Consider the following 25,236-nt stretch of genomic DNA (forward strand, 5'->3'; position numbering starts at 1 on the left):
GGATCTGGAATCAATTTAGACGCCATTTTGGGTTTCAGACAACCTCTCTTTCTGCTCCGATGGCCTCGAACCCTGCTTTTGCCCCATCTATGGTTGATAGTGCTTTCTCAATATGGTCTAGTCTTGGTATAAAAAGGTTTAAAGATCTCTACATTGACAATACATTTAGTACGTTTGAGCAACTAGCAGTTAAATTTGGTCTTCCCAGGCATCATTTTTTTAGATTTTTACAGATCCGGAGTTACGTCCGCAATTTGGATCCTCATTTCCCCACCCTTCCTGGTGAAACACAGTTTGACACCTTTCTTACCCCGCTTCCCACTCTGAAAGGTACCTTGTCAATAATTTATAGACAAATTTGTTCTTTAAGAATTGCCTCACTTAATGACATTAAATCCTCATGGGAGGAGGAACTGGGGGAGGGAATATCTGATGGGCTGTGGGAGAGGGCACTCGGAAGGGTACATACCTCTTCGGTCTGCGCCCGACATGGTCTCATTCAATGCAAAATCATTCATAGGGCTCATTGGACCAAAGCGAGACTAGCGAAAATTTACAAAGACATAAATCCTAACTGTGTGAGGTGTAACCAGTCTCCTGCTAACCATGTGCACATGTTTTGGTGTTGCTCATCTCTTGATGGTTTTTGGAAAGATATTTTTAGCACACTTTCAGAAGTATGTGACACACAGATCAAGCCAGACCCTTTTATTGCGCTATTTGGGGTGCCCTCGCCCACATTGCAACTGACCAATATTAATAAGGATTTCATTGCCTTTGTTACCCTGTTGGCGAGACGATTGGTTTTGCTTAGTTGGAAATCCTCTGCACCCCCTTCTCATGCTCTTTGGATTAAGTCTGTTTTAAATTGTATAAAGCTGGAAAAAATTAGGCACACCCTCAAAGGGTCCCTAAACAAATTCTGGGCAATGTGGACCCCCTTCTTTTCTTATGTTAAGCGACTTCATTTCCCTGTTATTCCAGAGTGATGTGTGTGTATATATATATGCATATTTTTTCCTTTTTATTGATGTCCTTGTTGGATGGAGGTGGGGGCGTGGCAAGCTCCGGTGATGAAGGAGGTAGGGTGTATGTGTACATGATGTCTGTGAGGGACTGTGCTGGGTTGGCTGGCCTGCGGACAAGTGCATTGGAATATGTGTACTTGTATTTATTTAGTTATTTTTATTTATTTTTTATTTTTTTAATTATTTTAGTTAATTTGTTTTGATTTGATTTGATTTTTTTTTCTCCTTTGAGGGTGTGTTTTTATTCCTCATTGTATTCTGGTGTGTTAGTGTATTGTTGGATGTGTTTTATGTTCATGCTGTACAACTTACGAGGACAATTATTTTGTAAATGTTGATTATGCGGAAAATTCAATAAACAAAGTTATAAAAATAAAAAAAGGACTGCTGAAGGCTCCCTACTACATCCCTACCACAAAATGGAAGACAATCTGGTGGCTTTCAGCTTTAAATTGGCAGGCAGGAAGTATTGTGCTCAGTGGGAGATGATGAAGACCTGCTCTTCTCTTTCTAACTGGTGTAAAAGGGAAAGTCATGGCTGTATTGTTGGCTTGTGTTTTCACTTTCACTTATGTAGTTGATGTCCTTTTGTCTGCATACCTATTGTAGTGCTTAGTAAAGGGTTTTGTCAATCTCTCTCTCTCTCTCTCTCTGTCTCTCTCTGTCTCTCTCTCTGTGTCTCTCTCTGTCTCTCTCTCCAGTCCCTCCCTCAGTGTCTCTGCTCCAGAAGTCTCCCTCCTCTCCAGTCACCTGCCATGCTACAGGTTTCTACCCTGACAGAATCGTGATGTTCTGGAGGAGAGAGGAAGAGGAGGTCCATGAGGAGGAGAAGCATGGTGAGCTCCTCCCCAACCACGATGGAACCTTCCAGAGGAGCGTTCAACTCCTCGTTGACCTTTCATCAATGAAGTCTGAGGAGTGGCAGAAGTACCACTGTGTGGTTCAGCTTTCTGGGAGGAAGGACGACATCATCATCAAACTGGACCCATCACAGATCAAGACCAACTGGAAAGATCCTGGTTAGTTCGTTTGTTTCTGTTGGAGCCACTGAACAGAGTCACAACAGCCTAAGTAGGTACTAGCCAAAGACTGACTTCTGTGACTGTCACTCATCAGCCAGTCTGGACCTCTTGATGTTCTTGCTAAGGTTGGATGTGTTTGACAGGTGTGAGCCCTCCATATAGACTCTGGTTTGCACCAAATTAATAGAAAAAAAAGATCGCTAAAATTCAGGCCTCTTACAATCAAACTGTGGTATGGACTATTACTGGTGTAAGAGCAAATTCACCTTTGTCTTAATGAAGGAAATGATGAATTGCTGCATTGCTCATAGGGGGGGAAAGCTGGAATTTTTTTATTACTTTAAGTGATTCAAAATCTCCAGCAACAAAACGATCAAGAAAAATGGAGCATGACTAACAATTTACAGCCACTTCATCCATTTGAGCCTTAGGCTGCGGTCACACCAGAACTTGGCAGAGGGAAATTCCTTCGAATTGCCTTGTGGAATAGACACAAAAACTCAAATAAATTAATGAACCCTAGTTTACACTTTCTGCTGCTGCTCCATGACTGACTGGAAACCACGATGTCTGTTTTGTCGCGGAGCAGTTTATTTTTTAGCAGAGCACAGCAGTGTGAAGTTAGATGGTTATACGCTGCTAAATGAGAGCTTCCTCTTTTTACTGCCTCTAGTGGCTGCTCCGTCAGAGCTCACAACAGTCAGAGCAGCTCTGTTATTGCTCGATGGAGCAAACTCACGTGTCAAAGTTCACCAAATTTGAACTCGACGTGAAGTCATCGAGGCAAACTCACCTTGCACCCAGATCCAAGTTCACATATTGTGATGAATTCATTGATATGAATCAAATTCACCATGAAATATCACATGCACCAATGCTGCTGTGACTGTAGCCGAAGACTCACAAGGATATATATTTCTGTATACACAAACACACACATATGTATTTTTTTCTATTTTTTTAATCAACAGCCACCATCATGCCCATCATCATTGGAGTGCTTGTTGCTGTCATCTTCATCATGGCAGCCATTGGCGTGGCTTGGTACATGAAGAAGAAAGGTGAGGGAATCACATGAAATGGTTCAAATGTTTGATTTGTTTTTCATCAAGCTGATATTCTAGAAGTTTAGATGGCTCTCTTATCCAGCCTCTCACTGAGTCTTACATGTAGCGTCACACTGAGAGATCTAGAGACAGAGACAGAGAGAGAGAGAAAGAGAGAGCGAGAGAGGGAGAAAGAGAGAGAGAGAGATTGTTCTGAAGGTATTGTCTGATTTACTCCAGTCAAGATCATAGTAACTTAAAATACATCAACATTATAACCAACCTAACACTTGGGTTAAGGGTCATCTGGAGATGTGGTTCAGTGGGGGGAGGGAGAACAGGGATAATGTATAATATATGGTGTCTTCCTCTGTGACGCCCTTAATCATTTGTTTTATGTCTTCATTTCAGCCAAGCGCCCTCCACCTTGTAAGTAGATGTTGTTTTTTACTTCATGACCAGGTCGTGAAACTTTCACACCACCTTACTGAAGCAGAAATGTCATTATTACACTTTCAGCTTTTTACAGCTGAGGAGAAAATAGGCAATCCAAAAACTAGGGCAAATTCTGCAGTTGTTGTCAAATCGTGGCTTTTCCTCACATGTTGTGGTCCAGTAGCTCGCTTCAGGAGAAGTTTGTTAACGGACTGTTTCTGACCTCACAGCTCCTGACAGCGGCTCTGAGCTCTCTCAGCAGCTGAACCTGATGCTTCACACTGAACTAAGTAAGTCTGGTGTACATGGATCTACCACATGTGACCTGCTGTGCTGTGTTGTGTTATAGCGCCATCACCTGGCTGTGTGTAAAATGGTTGGTTGGTAAGGGCGGTCCTTAAAGTTAACAGCTTGTTCACCACCACGTCCTCAACTGACTTTGAACGTCCTGAATCTCTTCGGAGCTGCAGAGCTGACCTTTGACCCAAGCTGGTTTTCCCAGAACATGGAAGGCTTTAAAGTGTGTCTGTCCAGGAAATATGAACATTTGTATTATAAACTGACACCTGCCCTCATCTAATGAATGAAGACACAATTAAAACAGATGATGGTATTTTATCAATAATAATATCCTTGTTGGACACAAATATCCTGTGTTTACTGGAAAAGTCATCGATATGTTTGAATATTTAAATGATGAATTTATAATAACGAGTTTCTACATTTTGTTTGTTGGTCTTCAAAGAATGAACATGTAGTGTTTTGGGACTGAGCCCCTTAAAGTTACAGTCCTGAAGTGTTAAATGCAAATGGTCTTTTTTGATATTTTCTGTGGCTGGTGTATTGAAGACAACAGCTAATTCACAAATATCTGGCATCCGGGTAGCGTAGCGGTCTATTCCACTGCCTACCAACACAGGGATCGCCGGTTCAAATCCCCGTGTTACCTCTGCTTGGTTGGGCATCCCTACAGCCACAATCGTCCGTGTCTGCGGGTGGGGAGCTGGATGTGGGTATGTGTCCTGGTCGCTGCACTAGCGCCTCCTCTTGTCGGTTGGGGTGCCTGTTCGGGGAGGAGGGGGAACTGGGGGGGAATAGTGTGATCCTCCCATGTGCTACGTCCCCCTGGTGAAACTCCTCACTGTCAGGTGAAAAGAAGCGGCTGGCGACTCCACATGTATGGGAGGAGGCATGTGGTAGTCTGCAGCCCTCCCCGGATCAGCAGAGGGGGTGGAGCAGAGACCAGGACAGCTCAGAAGAGTGGGGTAATTGGCCGGATACAGTTGTGGAGAAGAAGGGGGGGGTAGGAATTTCTTTGGGTGCATGGTGTTTTCCATCTTCATCATAGCAGCCAAATGAGGAAGAAGAGGGCAGGTGGTGTTTAGTGTGAAGAGGAGGTGAAGTGGTTGTGTGTAACCAGCAGATGTGACAGAACAAACTGGTAGAAGAGCTTTACCAACAGCCAGAACAACATGGATGAGGAGGACTCAGGCTCAGCCAGGTGTTCTGCTGGGTTCTGCTGACTCTCGTTCATTTTGAATGGAGCTCTGACATGTGGTGTGGTCACATACCACCACGCTTCTTACTCACTCAGATAAAAACAGCATCAGCACCGTAACTCAGACTGACACGTGGACATATTTCCTGTCTTAATTGTGGTTCTGTCTTTTTGCAGGTCTGTCCACACTTTGGGGAATCAAGCAGACTTCAGTGCATAACTCGGGAACGTGTCAGTTAAAAATCATTAGCGGTGTGGGGAGTTACACATGACATGTTGAAGGACAAAAGTCAACAATCTCTGCAGAAAGTTTTATTTTAATTTAAAGATCTGTATTTTTAAAAATGTTCATGATTTAAAAAAAAAAAATATATTTTTAGATTTATAATTTTTTCCAATTATTTATGTATTATTTATTTTATGATTGTTTAAAGCTCTGCAAATGGAGACTTCTCCCTGGTGGTAAAATCTGTCTTTGGAAAATGAACGCTGAGTTAAAAGGGAGGGAATTTCATTTATTTGGCCTTGTTTAAAGAGAGGGATCTGAAAATCACACACACACACACACACACACACACACACACACTCTGTGAAACAAGTTGTGTGGTTGAAGGTTCCAGATTGTTTTAGGTCGTACTAGTTCTTCTGACCCACTCATAGTGTGCAGCATGTGTGTTCAGGGGCTGCTGCTGAATTGGTGTAGAATCAGGTTTAATGTGCTGAATAGTTTTCATGCCCTGTAAGACGTCATCTTGATTTGTCATAACGTGGTTGAAGGCTTCTGTTCTTTTTCTCTCTACAAGTTATGCTCAAGAAATGTTGACATGTTTTGCTGGGAAATGGTTTTAATCTGTGGCAGATTGCTTTAAACTGCTATTTTTCTATTAAATAAACTCCTCAAAATGTCAGAGTGTCTTTCTGTTAGTAAATCCCCACACGTGTTCATCAGCGTGTCTGACTTCATAGTTTAAAGTAACACTGCCTGAGTTCAAACTACCGACACACACAACCCGCCTCTCAACTTGGACTGTAAGGCCTATGGATCAGAAGTCATTAACATGCAGGCATGTGTAATGGATGATGCTTTATTTAGTTATACCCCCCCTCCCTTTAGCTTACAGACACTTACACACATTAGTGCGGGAAGGGGGCTGCAATGCTTGGCTAGTCAGCCACGTTACATCAATATATTAAACATATTTATCAAAACAACTACTTGTCCTGTCTCAATATATTAATGTAGTCCTGTCACCACCACAGTTATACTGAAAACATACATTTATTATTTTCATAGGCGTGATAATGTAGACCAGACTAGTGCTGGTTAGCAAGACGCTGCATCAGCTTCAGTAGCGTTATGAGTTCTGGAGGGAGGGAGCGGAAGTAGCAGCATGTTGAGGATCTGACCCTTAAGGGGGTTCAACCTACAATAATTGTGAAATATGTGTAACACAAACATTATAATACGTTCCCTTACAAAAAGTGCCTTCTGGCAAACACTTGTGGCAGACCTCTAGCAAAGCTGCTGCAAGTTTATAAGAAATAAATATACCAACACATAATTTAAGTAATTAATATTTATTTATCAAGTTTTCAGAACTGGTATATAAAGTAAAAAAAAAGTATAATCTGTGATTTGTTTGTGGTTTAAATCAGAATACTTAGGCCTACATAGACATGCTGTTGTGTTTTTAATACAATACAGTTTATTTGCTGCTATGTTTGCCACCCAGAGACACACTATGGGTCACACACTGAGAAAGTGAGTGTGGTGCCGACCTTTTGGGCAGTGCACTGCCCCCCTCGTTAACTCTGCCATAGTTATGATCTCTCCGGGCTCTTTTAGGAGGTCGTCCAGTGATCGATGCCCGTCTGCCTCCAAGTGGTACCTTCCGTCGAGCCACAGCTGTAGGTTGCACACCAGTTGCTGTGCTCATTTGCAGGCATTTCCTTGCTCACATTTCTAGTAGTTTGGCTGCACTACTTGGTTTTCCAAACGTAGTAGCTGTTCAAGTAAGCTAACAGAGCTTTGTCTTGGTCCCATTTCAGTTTGGTGATGACAGCCTGTGTTGTCAGAGCGACCCATGACTCTGTCTTCAGGTCCAGTATGATGAAGTCTTCTCCATCATAACCAAACTGTAGATATCCATGAACGTCTCCAGTCTCATCGTCCCACTCACAGCCACTCATCCTCTGAACAATGTGGACGCCTGAGAGAAGAGAGACAGAGAGTGTATTAAAGCAGAGAGACATCCTGACACAGTCAACCTTGACAGTTGGACCGAAGCACCTATGAGAGTACAGAAGGCTTTCTAAAAACGAGAGGTGAATTGAGGTCCCCTGTCAGAGACCACAGAGGTAGGCAGGCCATGTATCCTAAAAACATGTTGCACAAGGAGTTGAGCAGTTTCTTTAGCCGTGGGTATTTTAGGCAGTGGAATGTAATGCACAGACTTTGGAAAAGGATCAAGCACAGTAAGGACCACTGTGTTACCTTCAGAGTCCAGGACACCAGTGATGAAGTCCAGGGCTGTGTGTGACCAGGGTCGCTCACGGAATGGGCAGCGGGTTTAGGCTAAGAAGGAGACCCGGGAATGTAATAACGCAGTAAGCTCGACCACAGAGACCGCATCACTGCAGCGTCCACGCAGCCCTCCTTATTATAGACCATGTGAGTAACTCAGCTTTATTACGCCGCTGCTGGAGCTTATGGACTCGGCCACTGTACGTTGTGCAGGTCCTTTGGAGGTTTACCGGGCACGGCCCAACCGGGAGGAGACCCCGGGGTAGACCCAGAACCTGCTGGAGGGACCACATGTCCAGTCTGGCCTGGGAACGCCTTGGGATCCCCCAGGAGGAGCTGGAGGGCGTTGCTGGGGAGAGGGACGTCTGGAGTGCCCTACTCAGCTTGCTGCCACCGCGACCCCACCCTGGAGAAGCGGCTGAAGACGAGATGAGATGTTGCGCAACACGAAGGACACCTTGCGGTCATATGCTGGTACTGCGCGTTGTGGTTGCGCTGTGTACGTGCTCTGCTTATGGTGCAGTTTTCTCTGAATGTACGGACTGTTTTTATTGTCTGTTTGTGTCGTAAATGTTAATAGAAAATGAAAAATAATAATAGTTGTATTCTTCGTTTGTGACCGCCCTGTCTGTCCGTCAACAGATCTCACGCATTAGAATTCGGTAAACTTGAGAGCTTTGCTCCAACCACATGAAAATGAAACGTCACAGCAACACACACACACACGCACGCACGCATATACGCACACACGCACGCACGCACGCACACACACACACACACACACTGTGGTAGTAGACACGCGCATGCGCTGGGCATACGCTGTCTGCTTGTCTGTCTTTCTCCGTCTGCTTGGCAGGGCTGAAAAGTGGGTGCGTTGTGGGCCGTTTTGTGTTCCACACCTTTTCTACCATTTCGTGTTCATTGCTGAACGATGTGTGAATGTGGAGGAAAGGTCGGTGGGGTTGTTTTCTTCTCTGTCTGTCTGTTCAGCGTTGCAAGTCAGTTTCGCTTTCAATTCGTAACCTGGTGAACTCAACTCTGCCTAGCAACGGAAGTCTCTCAGCCTTTCCTGAATTTCTATTGGTTAAAAGGTGGTTCGTGACGCCCTCCCGCTGAAAAGGTCCGTAGTCTTGTTGGGCCGCTTGGAGAATCAACGTCGAGGACAGACGCGTCCGTCGTCGCTGCTTTTATTTGGTTTTAACAAATCCACTTGGTACAAGAAACAAGATGAAAGTGGTTATTTTGCTGCTCGTCTTTTGTCCTTTAGCATCTTCAGGTGTGTATATTCTTAAATTCGGACCGTTAAACGAGTTTTCGTGTGGAGACGGAGTTAGTCACTGCGCATGCTCGGCTGCTATCACAGGCTAAAGTTGTAATATTCGCCTCGATCCTCGGAGAAGATAAATGCTGAGTCCTCCTCTAGTTTATTATGGTTTATGGTCTATTCCTTAATTTCCGATATTCACATTTGCCTTTCTTGAAGACTTCTTGAACGAATGCTCCTTTAGTCGGAGGTTGTTGATGAAGATGCTTTAGTAACGGTGTCTTTGTGATTCATGTACTGATCATACCAGTGTGGAGTAACACCAGCCACTGTTTTAACATTATGTTGGTAAATAAGGGTGTACCGCTTTAACAGCACGGTCTGGGTCGAACTCTGATTGGTTGGTAGGGAGGGGGAATGAGGAAGTTGTTGTTGTTGTTGTGTGGCGCGAACGGTATTGGGAGCTCCGCGCAAGTGACAGGAAATATTATCACTAAGAACTGTGATATATTGGACCTATGTCAACGTTTTGTGCAGCTGTGAAGAAGGATTAAATGTGTTTCCAAAGAGAGAAGACGGTGTCCTCGCCATTTTCAGACGAAGTGAACTATTGAACTGTGTTGGGTTGTACTCCGGAGTTTAGCTAGCTAGCTAGCACCAGGCAGTGACGGACAGCGCCAGCGAACTTCGGCCCTGGATCCGAAACAAATTCGGTTCCCCTGTAACTTCCGGCGAAGGTAGTCAGAAGACGGAGACAGGAAAAGTAACAATTATCCCACCCCGTTGTGTTTCTGCCAGTTCATGACTTTCCTTGTTACCTTACCGATACCAGCCGTATGGGGGCGCTGTAGGCACGTTGTTGGCAGCTGAACCCAAACACCCGTCTTCTCTACAGATGACGTTATATAGGCTTTTCATGAGAATGACCTTATAGGCGATAGGCTGTGAAATAAAAGGGGATTATTATAATCACAAGAAGTCGGTGATATAGTTTAACTACTACTGCTACTCTGGGCTGCACCGTTAGGGGGCGCCACAGCGGATCGTCCAGTTTCCATGTCTTCCTGTCCTCTGCATCTTCCTCTGTCACACCCGCCACCTGCATGTCCTCCCTCGCCACACCCATAAGCCTCCTCTTTGGCCTTCCTCTTGTCCTCCTCCCTGGCAGCTCCATATTCAGGTGATATGGTTTAACTGTCGTCTCAAATTCTCCAACTCCAAACTGTTCCCATGGCGACCATCGAAACACAAACAGTGACACAACACAACATGTTTTAAAAGTGTCACAACCCACAATCTGCAGGCCACACACCTTCCTCTGAATACCTTCCTCTGTGTTCAGTAAAGCCTGGAGTTTACTTCATGGGAAGGTTTTCTTTCTTTCTTTCTTTCTTTCTTTCTTTCTTTCTTTCTTGGCCTCTAGTTGAATATTTAGGGACAGGGACGCACCCATAACACTTCTTCAGACCAAGTACCAGTACTTACATTGGGGTAGCGAGTACTGATATGAGTACTTAATGATGCCCTTACACTTCTACCATGTTTTGTTTTCATCAGATGTGCGTCACTGTCTGACTGTAACACACTAAATACACAACATGGTGCTGTTGCTGACATTGCCACACTCAACCTTGTGTTTCCCTGAACCAACAACAACAACATCAACTTAGTTTTGTGTAACGCCTTTCAAGGAACCCAAGGACGCTTTCCACCAGATGAGGAACACAACCCAGCTGACTGCGTCTGTGTGGCGTGCCAGCCTTGTGTTCTGACATGTTTTGTGCGTGCATGTTGAGTTTCACCAGGTGATGGCGCTGTCGGTGGTGCAGGGTTTGGAAGCGTAGGCTATATTAACTGCTGCTGAATTAATTAACTACATGGTTTTTACTACAGGGTCATGGGTACACATTGATTTGAGGATTTATTTTGAACTGCAGTGAAAAAACCCCACAAGGTTGTGTTGTTGTGTGGCATTGCCTCTGGTACAACCAGGTATTTATTGTGATCCTTTTTAAACAGGTTGTGCTCGTCTCGTTACACAGTTGTGTGTCGCTTTTAGCTGGTGAAGCAGAAGTGCAGCAGAAAACACGGCTGGCACGCAGGACTTGTCTAGTCGGCTGTCGGTGTGCTTGTATCGCAGCAGATTTACAAGTAGGATGATGAGGACATGAGGACAGTACCGGGCCCTATTTAGGGATGTTTGTTTTCTAAATATAAGCTCTCAAAAGAGAAGAAGGGCAGAGTCCTCGATAAAACACAACAACAGTGATTATATGAATTACACTGATAAATATTTCCTTCTGACTTTGACCTTAAAGTACAGACAGACACACAAACGACTAAAACCCATCACAAAAATCAGTGATGATGACAAAAAAGATGTGATTCCAACAGCTGAAATCCTCACATGATGTGTTTTCCTGACAGTGACCCACTCCCTGAACTACTTCCTCACTGCATCCTCCCACGTGCCAAACTTCCCAGAGTTTGTGGCTGTTGGGATGGTTGATGGTCTTCAGATGGTTCATTATGACAGCAACACTCAGAGAGCAGTACCCAAACAAGACTGGATGGACCAGGTCACAACAGGTGACCCACAGTACTGGGAGACGGAGACTGGAGATATGATGAGAGACCAGCAGGACTTCAAAACCAACATTGAGACTGCGAAGCAGCGCTTCAACCAAACTGGAGGTACGTTTATGTTTCATTTCTCACCAATAAAATGTTTTTATTCAGAGAGACAAAGCTTCCATCTTCCTCCCCAACACACACACACACACACACACACATTAAGGGTGTAGTGTTTTGGGTGGTGTTCCGGTTTCTTCCTGGGTCCAGTAACAAAAGATTTTATCTCAATATGGTTTTATCAAAGTCTTTCCTGAGGAACATTCAGCTGTCATCAGAAATGAACAGCAAAGACCTGAGTGAAGACTCGGGACTTCCCTCCATAGTCTTCATCTCAAGTCTTCATTTAAAACACTGGCATGTTGTCAGGTTGTCTCCGTCTGTCCTGTGACCATGGGCTGTGTCAGTACTGCTTATTGGCAGAATACAGGGGTTCAATGTGGCGATGCTTCAAGAGACTATTGACGTGTTGTGTTCAGTGCAGCTCCGTCAGTAAGAAAGGACACAGATAAAGCTGTGAGGACGGCGTCTTCAGAGTCTGTTGTCAACATTTACAGTCAAACCCGGACAGACGTTCAGCCCTTCACATCCACACCCAGTTCCTAGCAAACACCCTTCTTAAGGTCCCCGCGGGGCCCGTGGACTTGGCGGCCAACGGGGTTTTGTTTTGAAATGAGAAAACCAGAATCCCCGTTTCCCCACTACCATTTAGAAAGAGAGAAACCAAAAACCTTTTCACTCGGATGATAGAAAATGCCCCGTTATCTGAGTTTTGCCCCGTCCTCTTTAGCATCATGAGCCAACAGGGTTTTATTGACATGTGGTGACGTCACTGTGTGTTACACAGAGCGGTGCTACACACAGACCACATAGCTCCTTGTGGACGGCGGTGTGTGAATACAGACTGGGTCCTCACAGTTTCACAGGTCTTCCTGTTTCTCACACAGTCTGGAGTCAAAACTGCTCCAAACTGTGTCCCAAGATCTCACGTTCATTCACAAGGACACTTCTTCTTCTGCAACTCCGGGGTCATTAAAGGCAAACTACACTGGTTTATAGAGCAGCCTCAGGATACGAGAGAGAGAGACAGAGAGACTGTTAGGTTTCACGAATGAAGACCAGAGGCCAGTGTAGCGAAACCCAACAGGACAGACAGACAACAGAGCACCGGGATAACCGGAAGGGCGATTTAATGCAGGGAAGAAAAACGAACAACACTGCCACAGTGATAAAGACAGGTGAGTCTCAGGTGGGTGTTGTTGAGACGATGTGCGCCCGGCTACCAAAGTCCAAATCCGTAGAGCGAGGGGTTGTACGAGGAAGTCCGGGTCCGAGATCCAGGAAGTCAAGTCTGAATAGGAGGGGTCCAGGTAGAGAGACACGGAGGGAGATTGCTGGAGAGGTCCGGGGGGAAAACGTGAAGGTCGCTGGGGGCGAGGAGCGAGGGAGACGCGGGGAGCCGTGGAGGGAGAGTCCTGGGAGGGAAAAGAGAGAGACACGAATATAGACACTGGGAATAAAGGGAATAGCAAGAGGGCAAGGACCGCTGGAGGGCTGGTCAGAGCTTTACCGCAGGGTTCAGTACGTCGAAGCACGGAGAGACGTTCTGGCAGGCTTCTTGTAGAGGGCTGCCTGATGGCTGCAGATGTGCCTGATGGAAGATGGCGAACACCTGCTGCAGATGTTTCCAGCACGTCCGAGCTGGGGGAGTGGCTTGAACGTGCCGGGGAGGCAGCTCGGGGCGGTGTGACCACAACAGAGACAGGGAGCGAGAGAGACAGAGAGAGACAGAGAGAGAGAGAGACAGGGAGAGAGAGAGAGACAGGGAGAGAGAGAGAGACAGGGAGAGAGAGAGAGAGACAGGGAGAGAGAGAGAGAGACGGACAGAGAGAGAGAGAGAGACAGAGAGACATACGGAGAGAGAGAGAGACAGAGAGAGAGAGAGACAGACAGGGAGAGAGAGAGAGACAGGGAGAGAGAGAGAGGGAATTTTTTGAATTTTAAAGCAAGTCTTTATTTAACAGAAAAGTTTAACAAAAAACAGACTGAAATCTTTCTAAACATATAAACAATACTTGTCAAAGTACAAACACTCAATAAGCATCTTTTAACAATCCCAAAAAACAATCATTCATCAACAACTGATAAAATAAAAAACAGGTAAGACCCCTGTTATCCTGCTCTGCAGAAAAAAGAGAGACAGAGACAGATTGACAGAGATACAGAGAGAGGGAGAGAGAGAGACAGAGAGAGGGGGGGGTGTTAAAGATGGACGGATGACTGTCCCCCTGTCTTGACCAGCTGTAACATTAAAGTGTGTGCTGGTCGACCTGTTCCTGCTGTTATATTTGTCCAGATGAAAACCTTCCTTCAGACGGGGCGTATAGAGCGGCCCAGTGGTGAACCGTGGCCCTGCACCCTGGGCCTTCAGTAGGACCACATGTGGTGCTGAAACAATCCAGCATAGCAATGAAACCAACATCCAGAGCCCTGTCACATGGAAGTTCAGCATATTAAAGGTTTCTTTGCCCTAACCGGCTTCACCACACACAAAGGGGATTCTGGAAAACCTTATAATCCAGCTTCTAGTCTACCCCTCTGGTCCGTGGTTTACAAACACACTAAAACTAATGTCCACATGCCTCATTAGAACAGCAGACGTCAGCAAAAGCTGCATAATTTGGAGGTAGAATAAAAGCAGAGGAAACCAGCCCATTATTGAAAAAAGCTGCGTACTCACCCAATGAAGGTCCCCTGAACACAAAGTCCGTCCTGCCATCCTTTGTAACAAAGTGTGCAGGTGCTGGCTCACACACTTTGTCCTTTGACTTCAACTCATAAGAAGTTCTTTCTCAACTGAGGTTAAAGCCCAGGCTGACGGACGAGCCGGTCCACAGCTGCTTCTTGTGTGCCTTTTGTCCTTTTCAGTGCTGAGAATGTCTGTCCACGCAAGCTGTGGACACAGGGATGGTTAAGACCAGGCAAGTGAGGAGGGGGAGTTGGGACATACTTTGGGTCAGTCCCTTTTGCTGCAGAAAGTGGAGGAGATCAGAAGGGCTCCGTCCTTCGAAGTCACACATGGACAGGGTGTCTCCCCGCCTGCCGCGCAATGACTGCTGGGAATGACTCCAGCATTCCCGCCCCCCTGGGAGCAGGATAAGCAGTTTGGATAATGGATGGATGGATGGTGTGTGTGTGTGTGTGTGTGTGTGTGTGTGTGTGTGTGTGTGTGTGTGTGTGTGTGTGTGTGTGTGTGTGTGTGTGTGTGTGTGTGTGTGTAAACCTTTCCTTCCTCTTTGCTGACATGAGACTCTAGTATGAGGTGGTGTAACAGTGGACAGGTGGAGAGACTGTGTTCTGGTCCCTCTGGGTCTCTGTGGTGAACAGGGTTTGGACCTTAAAGGTTGACTGTGTCAGGATGTGTCTCTGCTTTAACACTCTCTCTGTCTCTCTCTTTGTCTCTCGGTCTCTCTGTTTCTCTGTCTCTATGTCTCTCTCTCTCTCTGTCTCTCTGTCTCTATGTCTCTCTGTCTCTATGTCGCTCTGTCTCTCAGGCATCCACATTTTTCAGTTCATGAGTGGCTGTGATTGGGACGATGAGACTGGAGACATTAATGGATATCAACAGCATGGTTATGATGGAGAAGACTTCATCGCTCTGGACCTGAAGACAGAGACATGGGTCGCTCCGACACCACAGGCTGTCATCACCAAACTGAGATGGGATCAAGACAAAGCTAGGTTGGCTTACTTGAAGAACTACTACACCCATGTGTGTGTTGACTGGCTGAAGAAGTATCTGCAGTATGGGAGCAACAGTCTCCAGAGGACAGGTAGAGTCACATGACCTGATGTGTTGTCATGGACACAGCCGTGTTCATATGTCTCTACTGTTTCTAATGTGCAGCAACATTACAGTGGTCATGGACTCGTGTGTCCACACCCGCTGCACACACAACAGCATGGCTGTGTGACTCTGTTTACAATGAGCAGGTTTTATTTTTACTTCATTCCAGCTTTCTTTTTACCTGCGTGTTGGTTCTTTATTCTTTATCTCTCTCTGACTTAGTGCACCTCTCTATTCCTGGATCTCTCTCTCTCTCTCTCTCTCTCTCTCTCTCTCTCTCTCTCTCTCTCTCTCTCTCTCTCTCTACACCTCGGTCTGTCTTCTTCCTTCTTTTCTCTCTTTCTGCTACTGTCTCTCTTCTGTCTTGCTCTTTTTTCTCTCCCTTTCTCTTTTTTCCAGCGCCCACTCTCCTCTCTTTATCTTTCTCCAACTCTGTCTCCCTCTCTTTTGTCTCATTTTCTTCAACTCATCTCTCTCTCTGTCTCTCTCTCTGTCTCTCTCTCTGTCTCCCTCTCTCTCTCTCTCTCTCTCTCTCTCTCTCTCTCAATTCAGTTCAATTCAATATGTGCTTTATTGGCATGACATACGTTTGTGTACAAATCGCCAAAGCATGTAAAACAACAACGACACAATACAACAATGATTATGATAATAACAGCAACAACAACAATGATTATGATATTAAACAACAACAGTAGCAATAGGTGCCGTCATCCACTATCTCTCAGGTTGTGGCAGGAAAGTATAAATCTTGCTGCAATGCTCGCCGCTGGCCCCCCTCCCAGGACCACCTGCAGCTTACCTGCGTCCTCCATTTCCTGCTACTCTGGAGTCACGTGTTCTAGTTCCTGGACAAAAGCCCGGTGCTGTTTTTCAAATTTGTCACATTTAAGGAGGAAGTGCACCTCTGTCTCCACCTCGTCTGTCATGCACTGACCACATGTTCGTTGCTCTTTTGGCCACCGCGTCTGTTTGTGTCTCCCCTTTCCAATGGCGAGACTGTGGTCACTGAGCCTGTATTTAGTCAGGATCTGTCGCTGCTTCCTGTCTCTGACAGTTAAGAGGTCTTCTTCCAAATTATAGTTTGTTTTTAGGGCCCGATAGACTTCTAGATTGTTTTGAGTTTTGATTTCAGCGTTCCAATGTTTCAGATAATTGTTCTTGCTTTGTTTTATAGCTGATTTATCGTAATCTTTGTTTGGGATGCAGTGGTGGCCTGAGGTTGGTTGGTCTTAGTATTTGTTAAAGGGTTAGTGAGTCTCAGAGCCAGCTGCTTCAGGGGACTCTTTTCGGGGTTCAGTTCTTGGGTTTTCAGAGCTTTAAAGTGCAATGTATTTGTTGGGCTTGTATTTAAGTGCATCCAGAAATTTAGAGATCTTTTTTGTACATTTATTAATAATGGAAACTGGCCTAATTCTGCCCTACATGCGTTGTTTGGTGTTTTCCTTTGTATTTTCAGAATCATTCTGCAGAATTCAGCATGTAGGGTTTCTGCTGGATGCTTGTCCCATCTAGTGTAGCTGGAAAGACTGAGTGGACCCCATACCTCACTTCCATATAGTGCAATGGGCAGAATTACACTATGAAACAGTTTGCACCAGATGGAGAGTGGTATATCAATGTTAAAGAATTTATTTTTAATTGCATTTAGAGCTCTGCCAGCTTTTTGTTTTAGGTTATTCACTGCCCTACTGAAACTCCCTGATGCTGTAATACTTAGACCAAGGTAAGTATACTGCATCCTATGCTCTAAGGTGATGCTACCTAGAGTCTAACTGGTATCTATTTTCCTGACATCTGGGCTTCTTCTGGAAGATCATTACTTTTGTCTTTTTTGGATTTATTGCCAGGGCCCAGTGCTGGCAGTAGTCCTCAAGCAGGTCCAGTAGTTGTTGCAGCCCATCTGCGGTTGGTGACAAAAAAACTAGATCTTCTGCATAAAGCAAAAAATTTCACTTCCATGTCATACAGGGGGAGATCTGGGGTTGCACACTTTTCCAGCTGCACCGCCAGTTCATTAATATATATATATTAACAGTGTCGGGCTAAGTCCACAGCCCTGTCTCACCCCTCTATTCTGAGTGAAGAACTCAGTGTGTTTGTCTCCAATCTTAACTGCACATTTGTTGTCCGAATACATTGACTTTATTATGTCATACACTTTACCCCCTACACCACTTTGTAAAAGTTTATAGTATAGTCCTTCGTGCCAAATAGAGTCGAAAGCTTTTTTGAAGTCAATAAAACAAGCAAATATTTTTGGTTTGATTCACATTTTCATTTATGAGGGTGTGTAGGGTGTAAACATGGTCCGTAGTCCGGTGATTTGGGAGGAAGCCAATTTGACCTTTGCTCAGGACATTGTGTTCGTTAAGGAGGGTTAGAATTCGATTGTTCAGAACGCTATTGAACACCTTCCCCAGGCTGCTGCTCACACAAACGCCTCTGAAATTATTAGGATCCAATTTGTCTCCATTTTTATGAATAGCAGTTATAAGCCCTTTGCTCCAGATGTCAGGAAATGAGATGAGATGTCTCTCTCTCTCTCCTTCTCTCTCTCTCTCTCTCTCTCTCTCTCTCTGAGTGCATGCTGGGAGTTTGGGGAGTTTGGCTGAGAGTCTTGTGACGTTTTCTCGATTTGTCTTCTCTGTTGTGTGATTGTTTTGTGGTTGTGGTTCTTATTGTGGTTTGGTGTGTGTTCGGTGGTTGTGTGTTTGGTGGACGGTGAGCCATGCTTCTTGGCGGGCACGGCGTCCTTTGAGACACCGTCCCTGTCTGGGAGGCAGGGAGTGGGGGTCGTGCCGTGGCCCAGTACCAGAGTGGAGCAGGTGGTGTTGGTGGGAGGAGAACAGGTGGGGCATGGAAACATCTCATTTGCATCACACATGAATGAAGCGCTGGTTGTGTTTATGAATGAACAGGTTTTTCCAACTAGCAGATAGAAAACGGCGTGTTTGTAGGTGATGAATTTAAAATAGTTTCCCTGCTGGCGGTGCCTTCCACCCGGGTCACCGTGTCCAGAGGCCCTCCTTTTATTCCCGGCGAGGTGCTGGCACAAGAACTGAAGGGCTTCAGGAGGTCTGTGAGGGGGTTCTGGACGGTGAGCCTGGGCTGTAGGGACGCCAAACTGAACCAGGTTCAGTCTCTTTGGAGACACGTGTTCATGGATTTGGACTCTCCCACTCAAACACTGGATGTCTCCTTCTGTGTTTAGCATGAGGAGGGGGTTTATATGGTGTATGCTAGCTCCGGGGGGATGAAGTGTTGTGAGTGTGGAGATGTGGGTCAGGAGGGGATTGCTTGTCCCCATAGCCAGCACACAGCGGGGTGCGCTGCAGCTGATGTGTGGGACAGCGGGGAGGGGAGCAGCGGGCTGATGTGGCTGAGGATGGGGAGGGGGGCGGCGCACACTGACCGAGGCTGCTCCTCCTGTACGGAGTGAGGCTGGTGGCTCTGTGGTCGGAGCCGCCGGGGCGTGTGGCTCTGTGTCTTCATATAGTTTAGCAGGGGAGGTGGAGGCTGAAGCTGTGGTCAGCACGGTGCAGAGGGAGGACAACATGGGGATGTCGGAGAAAGATGCAGAGCGTTTTTCAGTGTGGGAGGCTGAGATACTGCAGGTCATACTGGACAAAGAGGCAGAGGAGCAGGTGATGAAGCCTGCTGGTTGCCATGGTAATGTGACTGACATGGAGTGTGAATCTGATACCAGTGGTGATTAGGGAAAACAACTCCATTATTTTCTGAGGAGGCTAAGGAGAGCCAGCCTCCCGCAAAAACTGCTGGTCAACTTTTACAGATGCTCAGTCGAGAGTATCCTACCAAGCTGCATGACAGCCTGGTGCAGCAGCCGCAGCAAAGCTGATGAAACAGCCCTCCAGCGTGTGGTGGAAACAGCACAGGACATTGTTGGCACTGAGCTGCCTTCACTAGAAGATCTTCACAGCACTCGCTGTGTGAGGAGGGTGAAGAACATCACAAAAGACATTACACACCCTGGACACCATCTGTCTCAGCTCCTGCCATCAGACGGCTGCTTCAGACCAATCCACACTTGCACAAAGAGACTGAAAAACAGCTTCTTTCCAAAAGCTGCGGCACTAATGAACTCAGACCTCTCCTCAGTCCCACGAGACTGATATGCTGCCCCCATTGGGCACGTGCAGTATTTGCATATATTTACTCACATGTCACTTTAAGCCGCTTCACATCTGTCCACCCCACCTTTACTGCATTTTTGCTGATGGATGGATGGATGATTTTGCACATCATAATTTTGTTTTATCGTTAACTGTATTATATTTTATACCTTATACTGCTTATATTTTGCACTTATATTGTTTAGATGCTTTACTTTTTATTGCTGATATTTTATATTTATCTCTTTTATGTATGCACCATTTTGAGGTTGACACACCTGCAGTTTCATTGTGCTTGGCACAATGACGATAAAGAGTTCTTCTTGATTCTTATAAACTTCATATTAGCTGCTGCCAATTTAGCCATCTGGCTGAGCCATAAGAAGCGGGCCCGGGCGGTGGACTGTGTGGACCCTGTGCAGGTTCTTACAGGACTGCTGAAGGCTCCCTACTACATCCCTACCACAAAATGGAAGACAATCTGGTGGCTTTCAGCTTTAAATTGGCAGGCAGGAAGTATTGTGCTCAGTGGGAGATGATGAAGACCTGCTCTTCTCTTTCTAACTGGTGTAAAAGGGAAAGTCATGGCTGTATTGTTGGCTTGTGTTTTCACTTTCACTTATGTAGTTGATGTCCTTTTGTCTGCATACCTATTGTAGTGCTTAGTAAGGGGTTTTGTCAATCTCTCTCTCTCTGTCTCTCTCTCTCTGTCTCTCTCTCCAGTCCCTCCCTCAGTGTCTCTGCTCCAGAGGTCTCCCTCCTCTCCAGTCACCTGCCATGCTACAGGTTTCTACCCTGACAGAATCGTGATGTTATGGAGGAGAGAGGAAGAGGAGGTCCATGAGGAGGTGGTCCATGGTGAGCTCCTCCCCAACCACGATGGAACCTTCCAGAGGAGCATTCAACTCCTCGTTGACCTTTCATCAATGAAGTCTGAGGAGTGGCAGAAGTACCACTGTGTGGTTCAGCTTTCTGGGATGAAGGACGACATCATCATCAAACTGGACCCATCACAGATCAAGACCAACTGGAAAGATCCTGGTTAGTTCGTTTGTTTCTGTTGGAGCCACTGAACAGAGCCACAACGGCCTAAGTAGGTACTAGCCAAAGACTGACTTCTGTGACTGTCACTCATCAGCCAGTCTGAACCTCTTGATGTTCTTGCTAAGGCTGGATGTTTTTGACAGGTGTGAGCCCTCCATATAGACTCTGGTTTGCACCAAATTAGTAGAAAAAAAAGATCACTAAAATTCAGGCCTCTTACAATCAAACTGTGGTATGGACTATTACTGGTGTAAGAGCAAATTCACCTTTGTCTTAATGAAGGAAATGATGAATTGCTGCATTGCTCATAGGGGGGGAAAGCTGGAATTGTTTTATTACTTTAAGTGATTCAAAATCTCCAGCAACAAAACGATCAAGAAAAATGGAGCATGACTAACAATTTACAGCCACTTCCTCCATTTGAGCCTTAGGCTGCGGTCACACCAGAACTTGGCAGAGGGAAATTCCTTCGAATTGCCTTGTGGAATAGACACAAAAACTCAAATAAATTAATGAACCCTAGTTTATACTGTCTGCTGCTGCTCCATGACTGACTGGAAACCACGATGTCTGTTTTGTCGTGGAGCAGTTTATTTTTTAGCAGAGCACAGCAGTGTGAAGTTAGATGGTTATACGCTGCTAAATGAGAGCTTCCTCTTTTTACTGCCTCTAGTGGCTGCTCCGTCAGAGGTCACAACAGTCAGAGCAGCTCTGTTATTGCTCGATGGAGCAAACTCACGTGTCAAAGTTCACCAAATTTGAACTCGACGTGAAGTCATCGAGGCGAACTCACCTTGCACCCAGATCCAAGTTCACATATTGTGATGAATTCATTGATATGAATCAAATTCACCATGAAATATCACATGCACCAATGCTGCTGTGACCGCAGCCGAAGACTCACAAGGATATATATTTCTGTATACACAAACACACACATATGTATTTTTTCTATTTTTTTAATCAACAGCCACCATCATGCCCATCATCATTCGAGTGTTTGTTGCTGTCATCGTCATCGCAGCCATTGGCGTGGCTTGGTACTTGAAGAACAGATGCTGTGGAATCATATGAAATGGTTCAAATGTTTGATTTGTTTTTCATCAAGCTGATATTCTAGAAGTTTAGATGGCTCTCATATCCAGCCTCTCACTGAGTCTTACATGTAGCGTCACACTGAGAGATCTAGAGAGAGAGACAGAGAGAGGGAGAGAGAGGGGGAGAGAGAAAGAGACAGAGAGAGATCTAGAGAGACAGAGAGACAGAGAGGGAGAAAGAGAGAGAGAGAGATTGTTCTGAAGGTATTGTCTGATTTACTCCAGTCAAGATCATAGTAACTTAAAATACATCAACATTATAACCAACCTAACACTTGGGTTAAGGGTCATCTGGAGATGTGGTTCAGTGGGGGGAGGGAGAACAGGGATAATGTATAATATATGGTGTCTTCCTCTGTGACGCCCTTAATCATTTGTTTTATGTCTTCATTTCAGCCAAGCGCCCTCCACCTTGTAAGTAGATGTTGTTTTTTACTTCATGACCAGGTCGTGAAACTTTCACACCACCTTACTGAAGCAGAAATGTCATTATTACACTTTCAGCTTTTTACAGCTGAGGAGAAAATAGGCAATCCAAAAACTAGGGCAAATTCTGCAGTTGTTGTCAAATCGTGGCTTTTCCTCACATGTTGTGGTCCAGTAGCTCGCTTCAGGAGAAGTTTGTTAACGGACTGTTTCTGACCTCACAGCTCCTGACAGCGGCCCTGATCTCTCTCAGCAGCTGAACCCCGATGCTTCACACTGAACTAAGTAAGTCTGGTGTACATGGATCTACCACATGTGACCTGCTGCGCTGTGTTGTGTTATAGCGCCATCACCTGGCTGTGTGTAAAATGGTTGGTTGGTAAGGGCGGTCCTTAAAGTTAACAGCTTGTTGACCACCACGTCCTCAACTGACTTTGAACGTCCTGAATCTCTTCGGAGCTGCAGAGCTGACCTTTGACCCAAGCTGGTTTTCCCAGAACATGGAAGGCTTTAAAGTGTGTCTGTCCAGGAAATATGAACATTTGTATTATAAACTGGTACCTGCCCTCATCCAATGAATGAAGACACAATTAAAACAGATGATGGTATTTTATCAATAATAATGTCCTTGTTGGACACAGTTATCCCGTGTTTACTGGAAAAGTCATCGATATTTTGAATATTTAAATGATGAATTTATAATAACGAGTTTCTACATTTTGTTTGTTGGTCTTCAAAGAATGAACATGTAGTGTTTTGGGACTGAGCCCCTTAAAGTTACAGTCCTGAAGTGTTAAATGCAAATGGTCTTTTTTGATATTTTCTGTGGCTGGTGTATTGAAGACAACAGCTAATTCACAAATATCTGGCATCCGGGTAGCGTAGCGGTCTATTCCACTGCCTACCAACACAGGAATCGCCGGTTCAAATCCCCGTGTTACCTCTGCTTGGTTGGGCATCCCTACAGACACAATCGTCCGTGTCTGCGGGTGGGGAGCCGGATGTGGTTATGTGTCCTGGTCGCTGCACTAGCGCCTCCTCTTGTCGGTTGGGGTGCCTGTTCGGGGAGGAGGGGGAACTGGGGGGTAATAGTGTGATCCTCCCACGTGCTACGTCCCCCTGGTGAAACTCCTCACTGTCAGGTGAAAAGAAGCGGCTGGCGACTCCACATGTATGGGAGGAGGCATGTGGTAGTCTGCAGCCCTCCCCGGATCAGCAGAGGGGGTGGAGCAGAGACCAGGACAGCTCAGAAGAGTGGGGTAATTGGCCGGATACAGTTGTGGAGAAGAAGGGGGGGGGTAGGAATTTCTTTGGGTGCATGGTGTTTTCCATCTTCATCATAGCAGCCAAATGAGGAAGAAGAGGGCAGGTGGTGTTGAGTGTGAAGAGGAGGTGAAGTGGTTGTGTGTAACCAGCAGATGTGACAGAACAAGCTGGTAGAGGAGCTTTACCAACAGCCAGAACAACATGGATGAGGAGGACTCAGGCTCAGCCAGGTGTTCTGCTGGGTTTCTGCTGACTCTCGTTCATTTTGAATGGAGCTCTGACATGTGGTGTGGTCACATACCACCACGCTTCTTACTCACTCAGATAAAAACACTATCAGCACCGTAACTCAGACTGACACGTGGACATATTTCCTGTCTTAATTGTGGTTCTGTCTTTTTGCAGGTCTGTGGACACGTTGGGGAATCAAGCAGACTTCAGTGCATAACTCGGGAACGTGTCAGTTAAAAATCATTCATTAATCATAACGGGTTTAAGTGGTGTGGGGAGTTACACATGACATGTTGAAGGACAAAAGTCAACAATCTCTGCAGAAAGTTTTATTTTAATTTAAAGATCTGTATTTTTAAAAATTTTCATGATTTAAAAAATATATATATATTTTTAGATTTATAATTTTTTCCAATTATTTATGTATTATTTATTTTTATGATTGTTTAAAGCTCTGCAGAATGGAGACTTCTCCCTGGTGGTAAAATCTGTCTTTGGAAAATGAACGCTGAGTTAAAAGGGAGGGAATTTCATTTATTTGGCCTTGTTTAAAGAGAGGGATCTGAAAATCACACACACACACACACACACACACACACACACACACTCTGTGAAACAAGTTGTGTGGTTGAAGGTTCCAGATTGTTTTAGGTCGTACTAGTTCTTCTGACCCACTCATAGTGTGCAGCATGTGTGTTCAGGGGCTGCTGCTGAATTGGTGTAGAATCAGGTTTAATGTGCTGAATAGTTTTCATGCCCTGTAAGACGTCATCTTGATTTGTCATAACGTGGTTGAAGGCTTCTGTTCTTTTTCTCTCTATGTGACCATATTTGCACAAGTTATGCTCAAGAAATGTTGACATGTTTTGCTGGGAAATGGTTTTAATCTGTGGCAGATTCCCCCACCCCTAGTGGTGGTGGGGGAATCTGCAGCCCTGACAATGCTTGGCTAGTCAGCTACGTTACATCAATATATTAAACATATTTATCAAAACAACTACTTGTCCTGTCTCAATATATTAATGTAGTCCTGTCACCACCACAGATATACTGAAAACATACATTTATTATTTTCATAGGCGTGATAATGTAGACCAGACTAGTGCTGGTTAGCAAGACGCTGCATCAGCTTCAGTAGCGTTATGAGTTCTGGAGGGAGGGAGCGGAAGTAGCAGCATGTTGAGGATCTGACCCTTAAGGGGGTTCAACCTACAATAATTGTGAAATATGTGTAACACAAACATTATAATACGTTCCCTTACAAAAAGTGCCTTCTGGCAAACACTTGTGGCAGACCTCTAGCAAAGCTGCTGCAAGTTGATAAGAAATAAATATACCAACACATAATTTAAGTAATTAATATTTATTTATCAAGTTTTCAGAACTGGTACATAAAGTAAAAAAAAAGTATAATCTGTGATTTGTTTGTTGTTTAAATCAGAATACTTAGGCCTACATAGACATGCTGTTGTGTTTTTAATACAATACAGTTTATTTGCTGCTATGTTTGCCACCCAGAGACACACTATGGGTCACACACTGAGAAAGTGAGTGTGGTGCCGACCTTTTGGGCAGTGCACTGCCCCCCTCTTTAACTCTGCCATAGTTATGATCTCTCCGGGCTCTTTTAGGAGGTCGTCCAGTGATCGATGCCCGTCTGCCTCCAAGTGGTACCTTCCGTCGAGCCACAGCTGTAGGTTGCACACCAGTTGCTGTGCTCATTTGCAGGCATTTCCTTGCT

The 25,236-nt window shown here is 45.2% G+C and overlaps 1 protein-coding gene across 1 annotated transcript in view; it reads left to right on the plus strand.

Moving 5' to 3' along the window:
- LOC130128570 (class I histocompatibility antigen, F10 alpha chain-like) overlaps window positions 1-24,439 on the plus strand; it is a 38,060-nt gene extending 13,621 nt beyond the window's left edge. Inside the window, exons 4-8 of the mRNA XM_056298207.1 lie at window positions 1,730-2,047; window positions 3,022-3,111; window positions 3,508-3,525; window positions 3,762-3,821; window positions 23,670-24,439. Of these exons, the coding sequence (XP_056154182.1) occupies window positions 1,730-2,047; window positions 3,022-3,111; window positions 3,508-3,525; window positions 3,762-3,821; window positions 23,670-23,746 (563 nt within the window). The 3' untranslated portion in view covers window positions 23,747-24,439. The remainder of the gene's footprint in view (window positions 1-1,729; window positions 2,048-3,021; window positions 3,112-3,507; window positions 3,526-3,761; window positions 3,822-23,669) is intronic.
- The last annotated feature ends 797 nt before the right edge of the window (window positions 24,440-25,236 follow it).

Source organism: Lampris incognitus, chromosome 18 (genome assembly GCF_029633865.1).
Source record: "Lampris incognitus isolate fLamInc1 chromosome 18, fLamInc1.hap2, whole genome shotgun sequence".
In the NCBI taxonomy this organism is placed as follows: Eukaryota; Metazoa; Chordata; class Actinopteri; order Lampriformes; family Lampridae; genus Lampris; species Lampris incognitus.